A 14,312-nucleotide genomic window follows, 5' to 3' on the forward strand; every position below is an offset into this window, starting at 1 on the left:
AACCACCGTAAGCATAAAACGTGATAAACACGGCCTACGAATAGGGCACTTAACTTATCCATACACAGAACTTGAAAACATAAACTTCGTATAGAAACTGAAAAGGCGGCCAAGGTCCAGGAAAGGGCTGTGGAGCCATAGATGGATAGATGGATGGAGGGACGGACGGACAGATAGATAGAAAATTGATTTTGGTATGTTCTAAGCAGCCGGTCTAGAAAACCGAGATTGACGGCCGTGGGGATCCGTTGCGCTGACCACGTGACACCCTCTATCCGCAAAAGTTGACGCTAACTTCGCCGACAAGCGGCGGTCGCTCGGTCGGTATAGTTCGCTTGCAGATTACAGGCCACGGAGTTTGTTTATGTTCTAAGCAGACGGGGTAACGAGAATTACCCTCTGCATGTTTTGCAAAATACGTCGTACCCAAGGAGGAACAGAAGAAAGGAAATAATATCATTACTCAGTTTTTTCTTCTTATCATTATTGCCATTGTTAACGTAGTTTCAATCTTCTTCTTCTTTACGGAACTTTGCAGTCGAGCAGTAATCTTCCGTCGCATCTGAGAGGTCTTGAGTTCAGATTTCGACCCTGAGGTCAACTATGACAGTGGTCTCAACCTTTGTCAGACCGCGGCCCGGTAAATTCATTTTTCTATAAGACGAGGGCCCGGTATAATTTGTGCCGCGGCCCGGCGGTTGAGAAACACTGAACTGTGAGGTTATTCGGTCAGTCTGTTACATTTATGGTGGTCCTCGCCACCATAGTCAATCTTGGTTTCGGGTTCCCCTCCGGATCCATTACCATATTTTTCTTTCCAAATGCGGCTTCCTCTTCGACGAGAGTAGGCTCCGAGTACTGTTGGTCACTCCGCCTCTACTCGGGAGTGTCTCGAGCGGGCTACTCACTCATTGACTGGAACTCTCAGGTTATTGGTTGTTTTATCAGTCCCAATAAGCAAATACCCAGATGTTAGTAACCTACTTATGTCATGAGAATCTTCCTGCAAAACATTCTTGAAATTCCTCATTCATGAATCACGCTGTTATGCGTTGCTGTGTTACTTCATTAACTGAAAGGGCCTTCAAGCAAGCCAAGATGAAATGAATGAAGAAACACGTGAATAAACACATCTCTCTCTCTCTCTCTGGTTAGGTATATGTGCCGTTTAAACTCTTCAGATTTCCAACCATCATTTATTTGAAGAAAGCAGTCTTCTGGGATTTGGCACCGTGTATAAGTGGTGTTAACCAAATCCCAGAAGACTGCTTTCTTCATAGTCACCGCCGTGAAAGCCTCAAATCTTACATCATTTATTTGGAATTCCGAAATTTTCTTGGTTGTGGTCCGCAGTCAAGACATTTTAAATTGCAACTGAGTTGGACACAGCGGTGCCTATGAAGAGTATTGTCTTATGGGACGTGACGCCTTGCAATCTGGTTAACTTCTACAGGACTACACGGCACCACATTTCAGAAGATAGTATACTCTTCAAAACATTTTAATTTAATTATTTGTAGGTGTGTGTTTTCTAGGAGGTTTCTGTATTCCTGTTGCAGTGTTGAAACAGGAACAGGACATACAGAAGAAGCTGATAAGGGTGTTAGTGTAGAAACACTGAGAGATCCACGTGTGTGACGACAGTGATAAGAGGAAGTTGTAGAAAATATAATTATATGGAAAAGGAAACTTGTACTCTTTTCCAAGTATAATTAGTATGATCAAGTCAAGGAGGATGAGATGGGCAGGGCATGTAGCATGGATGGGGAAAAGAGGAATGCATATAGGATATTGATGGGAAAGCCAGAAGGAAAGAGACCACTGGGAAGACCAATGCTTAGGTGGGTGGACAAAATTAAAATGGATCTTAGAGAGACAGGATGGGATGGTATAGATTGGATTGATCTGGCTCAGGATAGGGACCAGTGGAGGGCTCTTGTGAACATGGTAATGAACCTTCTGGTTCCATAAAATGCTGGGAAGTTCTTGAGTAGTTGCACAAGTGGCGTTTTATCAAGAAGGGCTCGGCTCAATGAGTGATGAGTGATAGAAAAGGAAAGAAACAAAAAAGAAGGATGGTTTAGGAAAGGAGTGGCCAGGGTGTGAAGCTGATCATTCACCTCCGTCTGGTATTGAGGTCAAGAATGGTGGAGCTATACCTCCACTCTCCTATATGTCTTCATTGCATAGTGCTTAACTAATTAAGCGCGTGGATGACTTTACCTCACAGGAGGGATTATAAGTTGTAAACATAAAGTTGTCCCTGTGCTTAAATGAAGGCGTATGGGGAAGTGGATGTATAGATCCATATTTTCTTGACCTCGGCACTGGGAGGTGAGTGGTCAGCTTCACGCCCCAGCCACTTTACCCTCGGGGGAAGAGCCCTTGGTACCCGTTGAATAGGGGGCTGAGTGGACCCCAGAGCCGGTCTACACGAAGTGGAAAAGAGAAAATTCTTGACCCTACCGGGACTCGGCGAGCACTCGGTCGTCCAGCCCGTAGCCAGTCGCTATACCGACTGAGCTATCCCAGCACCCAAGGATTATAAGGAGGCAATGAAAAAAGACGAGAAGATGATGAAGTGATGGAAAAGAGGTAAGGTGAAGCTATCCCTGTAACAGGCCCACATTTTCAAGATAATTAGCTCACAGATGGCGGTAAGTTTGTCAGCCTTACGAGCCGACCGCCCTTTACCCCCCAGGAAGATTCCTGGTACTCAATTCTGTTAGAGGCTTAGTTGGCCCTAGGGCCACAGTGCGGCTGGAAGTATTAGGTAAATTGAAAACATCCACCTCATCGGGACTCGAACCAGCGACCTTCCGGCTTGTAGCATAGCGCCTCAACCAATTACGCTACCGCGTGCTCCGATGAATAAGAGCGAAAAGCTAAAAAAAAGTATGAAGAAGAAAGGGCAGGAAAATATAACGGAAGAGGTTGAAGGGTGCAGTGAAATGAGTTTTAAAAGTGAACATTCTGTTTTCACGTACTGGAATGTCCCGCTGTCAGGGACTGGGGTTGCATGCCGTTTTTCACCCGCGAGTCCGACATAGCGGTGAGCTGCAGACGCGACCCAGACGCCTATGGCTATAAATGGGGTCCCAATTTTAAATACCAGAAGCAGACGTCCTGTCAGGTTCCTCTTCGGTGTGGTGGATCCCGCATCAAGAATAGATTGTACAATATTACGAACTGTCACTTCGAACCTCCTCACTCGTGAGCAAGTAATGTTTTCCGCTTCTGTTTTCTCAGCCTGGTCTGTAATTCAGTGTTCCTCTAAAATACGGCAGTGAAGTCGCTAACAAACCGGCTTCAAGGAGATGAGTTCTTCCTGGGAACCCAAACAGTTCGTCAGCCACCAGGTTTTCATGCAACTCGGTGCCTTGTTAATGGCACGCGGTAGCGTAATTGGTTGAGGCACGATACTACAAGCTGCAAGGTCGCAGGTTCGATTCCCAATAAGTTTACCTAATCCTTCCAGCCGCAATATGGCCCTGGGGTCGACTCAGCCTCTAACAGAAATGAGTACCAGGAAGATTCCTGGGGTGTAAAAGACGGCCGGCGCGTAAGGTTGACAACCTTACCACGATCTCCGGGTCGACTGTCTAGAAAATGTGGGAACCTCGACCTCTCACACTCCTATGGAACTTCAGGGCCTGTTACAGGGACAGCTTTACCCTGAACCCAATCCACACCCTCACATCCCATTTCTTTGAGTTACATTTCAACAAGATCCTCTCATCTAGTCCTAGGTCGGAGCCGGGATAGCTCAGTCGGTATAGTGACTAAATTATGGACTGGACCATACAAGAATCGGGGTTTGATTCCAGACAGGCGAAATATATTTTTCTCTTCTCCGCAACGTCCAGACCGGCTCTGGGGCTCAGCCAGTCTTATATCTAATTGGTACTTGGGCCCCTTTCCCGGTGGGTAAAGCGACAGGAGTCTAATCACTTACCTCCTTCTAGTACCGAGGTTAAGAATGGTAGAACTATACTTCCAGTCCCCCATACTTCTTAATTAATTAAGTGCAGGAATTGCCGCGCCATAGCTCAAGCGGTTAGTCGCTGGCTTCCCACCGCGGCGGCCCGGGTTCGATCCCGGGTCTGGTCAAGTGGGATTTGTGGTGGACAAAGTGGCGCTGGGGCAGGTTTTCTCCGAGTACTTCGGTTTCCCCCGCCTATCTTCATTCCACCAATTGCTCCACAATCACCCTCACCTATCATCTGGGGCTGGTACAATAGGCCAGAAGTGGCCGCAGTACAAGGGACTTAGTCCCACTCCACTAGCAATAAAAAAAAGTGCCGGGATAGATTTTTCTTGTCTTCCTTTCAGATTTTTTCCGACTGAAATGATGCATTTCCCATTTCACTGTAGATAAGTACATGAATGCTTTACATTGTCATCTTAAAATGGCAGCGAGTAGCGATAAGTTAATCATCGACTTCATCGGAAACTTTGTTACGTAACATTTCGAGGAAGCCATTTCCGGAACACGCGCTCCATTCAGAATCTTCTCAGATGTTCTTTCAGAAGTTAATTAGGCCTACTTAGTGAGCTGTAACGAGAGAGCCAGAAGCAAAGCGTGAATCTGAAGCAGTTACGCAATTTCCATTAGATCCTTCCTTCGCGTGATTATAGATTTCCAAAGTGAAGCTCTTTTTCCACGTTTTCGGAATCGTATTAACTTTTTGCCAGAGGCTGTCCATCTGTATCCTGTTTCAGTTTCGATTTTCCAGTTTCCTTGAAACTCGTTATGAACATCCTGACATTGAATCGCTCCCCTTGTTCGAGAAGAAAATGGCGGCCAGCCGGATCTGTGATGGAGATGGAACGTACTCCAGAGCGTCTTTACGTATAGGGTACTGAAATATTTGAAAACCTGGAGAGACTAGTAGATAGTTTAACAAAAGCAAAGTTAAGTAATAATTCTTCGTATTTCATGATGATGAGAAATGTGGCCGCTATAATTTAATTAAGTAGGCTACGGCCACTTCATTCCTCGTCGTTAAAATCCATTATTCGCTATCATTGGCTCATCAAACGCTGCACAGGCAGAGTATACTGACAAAAAAAAAAACTCCATTGTTTTAGTCCTCAAGTAAACTATACCGACCGAGCGTCCACCGCTTGTCGGCGAAGTTAGTGCCAACTTTAACGGACAGAGGGTGTCGCGTGGTCAGCGCGTTAATCTCGGTTTTCTAGACCGGAGCCGCTACTTTTGCATTCAAGTAGCTCCTCAGTTATCCTCACGAGGGTGAGTAGACCCCGTTCCCGACCCACTATTTCTCAGAAAATCTTGTAGCGCCGTGAATCGAACCCGGACCTCTGGATCTGTAGCTAGGAACTCTGACCACTAGACCACAGAGGCTGTCAATAATCAAGACACTAGAACAAAAAAAATATATATAGGAGCCTGAGGTTTGTTATTTTTATCTTTCGTGATCTGTAATGACCTTGCGCAATACAGTACTTCACTGAATTCGGCACTGTCTTCCTCTTCAACGTCAGCTACAAAAAAAAAAAAATTGTAGCGCCATTTATAAAATCAAAAATGACCTTGATATCTCTGTAACTCCTCCGCATGCAAAAAAAACATCTTCCTCATCTTATGTGCTCTTTGATACTGTGCCAGTTTTGCTGGAAACGTTTTTATAACATCAGATATAAGAGAGGTATTTCGGGTGGCAAAATTTAACTGCCTCACTCTGTGTAATTCTGTGTTAAAAGCGGATTTCACTCCTTGACTAACCGGAATACGGCCCCCCCCTCCTCCCTCCCATCCAGTCAACAAGAACCCACCAGCTAGCTTTCTCCCCAGTGACTCAACGAGCAAGCAGTCTGAATGCCGTCTGACCTTGCAACTTCTAATTGAGAACAGGTGAGCCTTCCGGCCAGTTCCAGTATCTTTGTTTGCCACAATGATTAGAGTAAGCTGCAATATTTATTTACTTAACTGTGTTCTCCGCTTCGCCTGTGCTCAATTAATATTGTTCAACATTGAAACAAGAAGTTAGGAGGAACTGATCACCTACTTTCCTTTGATACGACACGGACCGCACAGGAAACGAATGATACAATACAAACCGCGTAGAAGACAAAAATTGGGGGGGGGGGGGGNGTGTGCACAGACGGATACACATACAGCAAGGTGATGTCATACGTTTCTTTTATTTTTTTTTGCAAAATATGGAAAGCGGGTAAAAAATACAAAATACAGATTCCTATACACTCAGCTATAAAGCGTTTATTCACGAAAATGATGACAGGTGATGATAGAGAGACCATTGTTCGCAGGCCCATCTAGCAGCAGAATTAGAACTACTACATACCAGCAACGCGTGCTCACTCATCATCTCATGCATCACAGTTACGATTTCATTGTATAGTGAGATTTACTTATCTGTGGCCAACTTCAGACGCTATCAATTGCTCAGCTCATGAAGCGTTGAATGATAGATTCATCAATGAGAATGAATTGGAAAGGATTTCGAAGGAAACGGTTGTAGCATAATTAGATTTACAGTTGCATTTGTGACTACTTCTCTGATGTAAAAGTCTGCTGACGTTTCTGGCTGCCGTACTGCTTCCATCTTCAGGGTTTAAGAGTAAGAAAACGAAGAAAACATAAAAAAGAAGCCGGAAGGCAGAGCTGTACCCCATCCTCGTAATACTTTGATGGAGCAACTGCGAAAAATCACTGATAACCTCAATCAGGATACTCGGTCGCAGATCGGGATTTGAAGCCATGATCTTCAGAGTACAAAACAGGAGTGGTACTTCACTAGGCCACGACACTCGATAAAAGCTTTTAAAATTGGACTTAACACAACTTAGACGCTTTGACCTGCAGTGGATTGTAGCTAATAATGAAGTAACAAGTCCAAGATCCCACGCTCTGTAAGACAATGAACAATGCAGAAGATGAATAAATATTAGGGAGATTCGACTCAACATTCCGATTGTATCGATATCCCAAGGTCACATGTGCCTCAGAGCCATGTTGAGAGGCCTCTGTTCATGAAACCTAGTTTCGTCCCGCGCCACTGAAGCACTGGGTTCGCTAGTTCTGTTCCATTTCGTGTGTGACGTGTATGTAGGGTTTACCCTTTAACGTACAGATGTTAGATATATCTAACAGCAATTAACACCCCCATGTGGCCGAATGTTACATTTATCTAATGCAGTACACGTGCACACTTTGGGAGTGCTGACAGTTTGATCTTCTGTTTGAAACCACAACAAAGCCGCGCAAGGTGAAGTCAGTTGTTCATGTCTTAGCTCTGATCAATGAAGCCGTTTATCACGGTACTGGTTTCGATACTATTTACGTTAAGATATGACTGTTTATGACCTGGTCAGCCAAATAGAGTCCGGCTTTGTTCTGAGAACTGAGAAGTAAATATTCATCTGAGCATGCAGATTAGTGTTGCTTGAGCATGTAAGGAAGTGGGTCGTTTTCAAGGATTTGTTTTCAGTAGCGAATTATCAGTCAGAAAGTCAGTGTCGGATTGTCAATTATTTATTTATAAACATTTTAATTTTGTGTCTAAGTAGAGGTACTGTATAAAGCCATTGAAGACAAACCATGCACATATGGGCTTTGTGGATAAATCTAACAGGAGGACATGGAAATCGACAAAGAAATTGGTTTCCCACTTTCTAGACATGACTATTCTCAATGCCTATTTATTGCAGAAGTCATATGGTGGAAAAATGACACATAAAAATTCCGCGAAATCCTAATGCGAGATTTGATTGTACAGTCACACGAGGCGAATATCACGGTCAGTGGCGTTTCTCGGGGGAGGCCAAGTTCATCTGGTGCCCAACTGAGTCGACTAGAGGTGAAACATTCGCAACACTGACCATCCAGAGGGAAATAAAAACGTCGTGTGTGTTCGCTAAATGAGAAAACCAGGAGCACCCTCTTCTATTGTAAAAAGTGTGATGTTGGTCTGTGTGTCGAGGACTGCTTCGAAGAGTGGCTCACGCGCGTCGGAGTGTGAGCACTGAATGGAATTATCATAAACTTCGCACGCGCGTGAGAGTGTGAGCACTGAATGGAATTATCATAAATTGTGGATTGACGCAATTCATACTTGCGTACAGTCTGAACAAAGGATTATTGTATATAGTGTGATTAGTTTTTGCAAAATCAACATGCCTGAAGTTTAGAGAAAAAACTACTGGTAAGTCTTTTGGAATTTCATAATATATATGTAATAAATATGATATTTTGCATTTCATGACAAAATAATCATAGTATATTTTCATTTGTAAAAATTGCTCTATTGTGTATATGTAGAAAATTTTACCGTCTTTCAAGCTGATTTTAGTTCGTATTTCTATGTTGCATAGAACGGAAAATATGTAGTTTTTTTCTGAAAGTCTGCAATGTACAGACTTAGGGCCATTTAAATCCCGGCGACAACAGGCTCTCGACAATTTAAAAGTCCATACTTCAAAGGTTACTGTGTTTTTCTGTCGCGTTAGATGCACTCTGATGGTCTGAATCTTTATGGGGAAAAAGTCTTACTCACTCACTCATGGAGCTGAGCCCTTCTTGAGAAGATGTAAATTGTGCAGCTATTCAAGAATTTCTTAGCATTTTATGGAACCCGAAGGTTCATTACCGTGTTCACAAGAGCCCTCCAGCTGTCCCTGTCCTGAGCCAGATCAGTTCCATCCATACCATCCCATCCTATTTCTCTGAGATCCATTCTAATATTGTTCACCCACCTACGCCTTGGTCTTCCCAGTGGTCTCTTTCCTTCCGGCTTTCCCACCAATATCCTATATGCAATGTTAGGTGGGTCCCTTGTCACGAGGGCATGGCGCGTCCTCAGGTTGCGGAAGGAGAAGATGCCCTCCAGGTATGAAGGGAAGCTGCGAATATATTGAATAAGCAATCGCGGAGAGCCGACAAAGGGTTGTGCTCCTGCTTGGGGGTTGGGCGTGGTGCTAACAACTCCTCGCCGTAAAAAATACGCTTGCTACGAAAATGTTCACAAAGCCTCGGACCTGGACGGATCCTCTGGGTAAACGACCTAGGCGAAAGAAAATTCTTACGGAATTTATAATAGGATTGACCGTATTAGTGGGACTGGAGAAGGTTTTCTTCGAGTAGTTTGGTTTTCCCTGCCCCAATTCTCATTCCAACAACTGCTCCATATTCATTAATCCTATCATCGGCGCTGTATAGTCTCCGTACTGACAGCGACGTTAAATAAGCAACTTAAAAAGACTTAAATCCAAATGGTTGGTTTGCTGTCTTCGTAGATATTTCACTGGTTTTGGTGCTTATATTTTACACACCGTAGCGTAGTTGGTTGATGCACTGTGCTACAAGCCGGGATGTCGTAAGTTCGATTCCCGATGAGATCAATGGACTTTTCAGTTGACGTAAGCCTTCCAGCTGCACTATGGCTCTGAGGTCGACTCAGCCTCTAACAGAAATGAGTACCAGGAATCTTCCTGGGTGGTAAAGGGCGGCCGGCGAGTAAGGCTGACAACCTCACCGCCATCTATGAGCCGATTGTCTAGAAAATGTTTGAGCTTCGACGTTTCACAACCCCATGGCCCTTCACGGCCTGTTACAGGGATAGCTTTAACTTTATACATTGCAAATACAGATAAGTTTTTTGTGTGGTTCATCTTACGACCCTGTGAATATCTAAACTACATATAATCTAATGGTGACATTATGAGTGGATGTTGAGCTGGAAAGGCTCTGGGGGGAAGGTGTCGTCTGAAACAAGTATTATTGCGTTATCCGCCTGGAGGGACTGGGGAACACCATGAAAATCCTCAGTTCGTATGATCAGCATTTCGGCCCAAATCCGATCAGAGCACCTCTCAAATAAAATTCTACAGCTTTACGGCTAGACCAACATGGCTGATATAAATCTGTTAGTGAAAAACCAATCGCAGTAAGCGGTCAGAAATTAATTTTCTTTCCATTTCTGACATATTCAGCACATAGAAAAAAAGTGAAGGTCTTAATAGAATATTTTCATTTCACACAAATTCTTTGTGCGAATATGTAACGTTATGTATGAGTCTCACGTAAAGTAGGATTAATAACGGTCCGATACAAACCGAAATTAAATTTCTCCCACAATTCTTAGTGTAAAGTCATCAGTATAAAAATAATTGAAATCCATTCAGTAGTTGTGAGGATGTAACTTGGCAGAATAATGGACGGACGGCCCATATGTGAGTTCACTTCGTGCTAAAGGCCCATAAAACCTGTAGGATGATGTAGACGTAGGCTGTTTTGGAAACCCAGTCTTTATTCCGGCGTTTATTAACCCGCAAAACAATCAGAGTTTGAGAAACGTGAATGGTGTACGAATCCGGATACATAACAACCCTTACAGTTCTACGCTTTTTGACTCCTGCGCTGTGCTGTACCTATGTGAGTAGTTTCATGCTTGGGTTGATTTAACTCCGGAGACATATATGTTCGGCATCATGTGACCCCAGAGCCATTCTGGACACCGTCGAGTTAAAACAAATTTTTCTCTCGGTGGGGATCGAATCACTGTCGCCCAGCATTAGCTACTAACTTTACTCATCATCATCATCATCATCATCATCATCATCATCATCAGTAAATAAAGTCAGAAGGTACTATCCCTGTTCTTAGTTAGCTTTTGAATCAATTACGCACCATGCAGTTAAGGTGTGAGGCCGATGTAAGGATGGCTCGAACATTTTTGACCTTGGCACTAGATGAAGGTGAGTCGTAGACTTCTCACCCCGGCACGTTCACCCCGGGGGAAATAGCCCCCAGTACCCCCTGGGTGGGTACCACAGCCGGTCTTGACGCTCTGGGGTGAAGAAAAATCTTTTGTGCCTGTCAGGAATCGAACCCTGGCCGTTCAGTCCATAGCTTGTCGCNCCCCCCACTAAGCGAATTTTTAAATTTGAAGGTAAAGCTATCCCTGTAACAGGCCATGGAGGCCCATAGTGTTATGAGATGTTGAGGGTCCCACATTATCTAGACAATCGACTCACATGTGGAGGTGAGGTTGTCAGCCTTACGCGCCAGACGCCCTTTACTCCCAAGAATATTCCTGGTACTCATTTCAGTTTAGAGGCTGAGTCGACCCCAAGGCCATAGTGCGGCTGGAAGGTTTAGGTCGATTGAAAAAAGTCCACCTCATCAGGACTCGAACCCGAGACCTTCAGGCTTGTAGAATAGTGCCTAAACCAACTACGCTACCGCGTGCCCCCAATATTATTGTTATTATTAAATGATTTTTTTTCACCGCCCAACGAGAATTTACGCTCTAGAGGATAAGAGGTTGTGTTGTCTCTGTTGCAGCGGCTGAAGGCGCAGAGGAAGTGGTGTCCGTGAAGGGGGTGGACCTGCTGCTGGCGGAGAATGGGCCCCTGCACCATACAGAGCAGTACGACGTGATGGAGCGCGAGAAAGAGCCGCTACTTGTGGTACGGCGAGGACAGGCGTTTTCCGTCAATATTACCCTCAGTAGAGCCTACAACGCAGATAAGGACGCCGTGTCCTTCATTTTCACAGTTCAAGGTCAGCCACTTCCCCTGACTAGACACTCTGCCCTTAGGTAAAGTCATCGCCATGAAGGCGTATGTGGGAGTGGATGTATAGATCCACATTTTCTTGACCTCGGCACTAGCTGGAGGTGAGTGGTCAGCTTCACGCCCCTGTCGCTTTACCCCCGGGGAAAGAGCCCCCGGTAATCATTAGATAGGAGGCTGGGTTGGCCCCAGAGCCGATCTGGACGATATGGAGAAGAGAAAATTCTGACCCTACCGGTACTCGAACTCTGACACCTCGGTCGTCCAGCCCGTGGGCAGTCACTATATCGATGTATGTGGATTTTGATGGTTAGGACCTAATAAGGGAACGGTGTCAACAGTCAAAGTCATTTTACATCTGTCAGTCTGTCTTGGTGTTGAGCCCAGTCTGGGGCTCATGACCAAATTTATTTTTGTCAAGACAGTTATGGTTTGGGAAAGGTGAATATTACATAAAGAGGAACATCATGATATAGCTCACCGCTCGAGGAAAATGGCTCAAGTGTTAACGCGTCTGACAGGTTCAGGAAGTGCCCGGTTCAAATCTCGTTCCACTGCCCTAAACATAGACTTCTGGTGGTTTTCCTTTGTTCCTCAAGGCAAATGCCAAGATTAGGCTATGACCTTTTCGTTCCTAATCCTTTCTTAATTATAAATCATAACATTCCCAGTATTTGAAAGCGTCGTAAAGTAAATTTTTGAAGTGCGTAACCTTTAATAAACTTGACAGAATGTAGTGTTACACTATAAGCGACACCGAGTCTTAAGTAAGCCACGAAAAATAAATAAACCTTCGTTTGTTTTGAGGTTTTCAGGGCGGTGACAATGAAGAAAGCCGAAGAAAGCGCCGTGTAGATGTTATGTTAACCGACGTTTCGGAGGAACCTATCGCCTCCATCTTCAGGGTCTATTTGCACCTGCTCAAGCTGGTTCTTCGCTTGCGGATTTTCTTCTTTTTACTCCTACCTTGAAGATGGAGGCGATACGTTCCTCCGAAACGTCGGTTAACAGAACATCTACATGGCGCCATATCCCAGAAGACTGCTTTCTTCAGACCTTCGTTTATTTGCGTTTTGTCTGATGATGACCCTGTCAGTAATCAAGTGTCAAATAATTGGGGGTTAATGAATAATGAACTGAAAACGATGTGGAAGGAAGAAGTCATGAATTCATATGGGGGGGCTGTGGAAACTCTGTTTCTTAAATGAGATTCATACAGGGTACCTACCAAACAGAAAAAAAACTGTCATCATTTGAGTCAACATACATCCAAAGCTCGCATACATCATGTGAACACGTCAGCATGACTGGAAAGTAGCCACTTCCTGTTATGTTACAAGTAATTTGAAATACAGACCAGGTGGAGAGCCAGAACCAGAAATGTCTTCTTGAAAAACTTTGTTTTTGTGTTGATGATTGCAATATTCTGGGATGTGATGTCATGTAGTTTGGTAGAGAAATGAATGAGTGAATGTATAAGGGATGGGCCTTCTTGGCCCTTGCACCGCGACCACAGTGATCTATTGTGCCTTGGTAGACAAATACTGATGTTTTGGGGGAACCTGCAGTCTCCATTATGAAGTAGCTTGGACATAGAACCAGCATATTCCTTTCAAACATTGGTACTCATCTATGAAACTATACAGTGTAATATTCCAGAAGTCACTAATCTTGTTGTTTACAGAGGCATTTGAAATTTGTATTCTAATTTGACATTGTTGATGCAATTAAAGCTGTGATGGGTAGAATATGAAATATGGTATGGTAAATCAGAGGTACACATGGAAATTCCCTGGAACCCTTGAGGACATATTACTAGATGTACGAGTAATATTAAAATGGATATTTGCGAAGCAAGCAACATGTAAATATACAGACTAAATTCAGGTGATATAGGATGGGATTGAACTACAGACTTCAGTGACGAAAATGACATCTACAGTTTCCACAGAAGTAGGGGATATCTAGACCAGTTGAGTGAACTCTTCAAGTGGATTCTGTAACTGCATAGCGTGAAGAAAAACAGACAATAAACATGATTATTATTTCACACACATTCCATCTTCTAGAATTTGTTTATTAAACACAACATTTTGGAAACTCGAACTATTTCCATCATCAAGTGGAAAAGAGGAAAGGATCCTACTAAACTGTGTCAATTACAGGAAGGTAGTTTGATTACTGGAGCAAATACTAGGAACATTTTCTCACTTATATTTGATGACAGAAGCAGATCCAATTTTCCAAAAAAATATACTCAAGATGATGGACATGTTATTGTTACACACCATTCTCCAAAACACTGAGATTTAGCTTAGAGGCAATAAAGCCCAATGTCTTTATTCTGTTTGTAACACTGCTTTAGTGGATTGGTTTTGTTGTATCTCAAATACAGCCTCCAGGATTTTTCAGTATTTAAATTTTATGCCTTCATCTGACCATTGCAACATTATTGGAGCCAAATGCATTGTGCGAGGGTTTTTATACATATGTAAGATTTGAGGTTTTCATGGCTTCTGTTCCCAGCCCCTTCCTCCCTCCCTCCCACTCCACTGATTTCCCATGTAGACTTGCCCCCCCCACCTGCTCTGGCATAACTGTGTTTATTTCCAACACCAGTCTGCTTGTACTGGTTCTCACGGTCCCTTCGCTTGTGGATTTCTTATTTTTCTTTCTAACCCGAAGATGGAGGCGATACATTCCTCCGAAACGTCGGTTAACACCATATATACATGGTGCCAAATCCCAGAAGA

At 43.8% G+C, this 14,312-nt stretch overlaps 1 protein-coding gene across 3 annotated transcripts in view; it reads left to right on the forward strand.

Annotated features, from left to right (window-relative positions):
- The window catches only part of LOC111864686 (annulin), a 100,807-nt gene that overhangs the window by 57,725 nt on the left and 28,770 nt on the right, over positions 1 to 14,312 (forward strand). For all 3 annotated transcript variants that reach the window (XR_004513047.1, XM_033751538.1, XM_023852118.2), the window contains exon 2: positions 11,330 to 11,548. Coding sequence is in view for 2 of the 3 variants with exons in the window: in XM_033751538.1 (XP_033607429.1) it covers positions 11,330 to 11,548 (219 nt within the window). In the remaining variant the exon portion in view is untranslated. The remainder of the gene's footprint in view (positions 1 to 11,329; positions 11,549 to 14,312) is intronic.

Source organism: Cryptotermes secundus, unplaced genomic scaffold, assembly GCF_002891405.2.
Source record: "Cryptotermes secundus unplaced genomic scaffold, Csec_1.0 scaffold441, whole genome shotgun sequence".
In the NCBI taxonomy this organism is placed as follows: Eukaryota; Metazoa; Arthropoda; class Insecta; order Blattodea; family Kalotermitidae; genus Cryptotermes; species Cryptotermes secundus.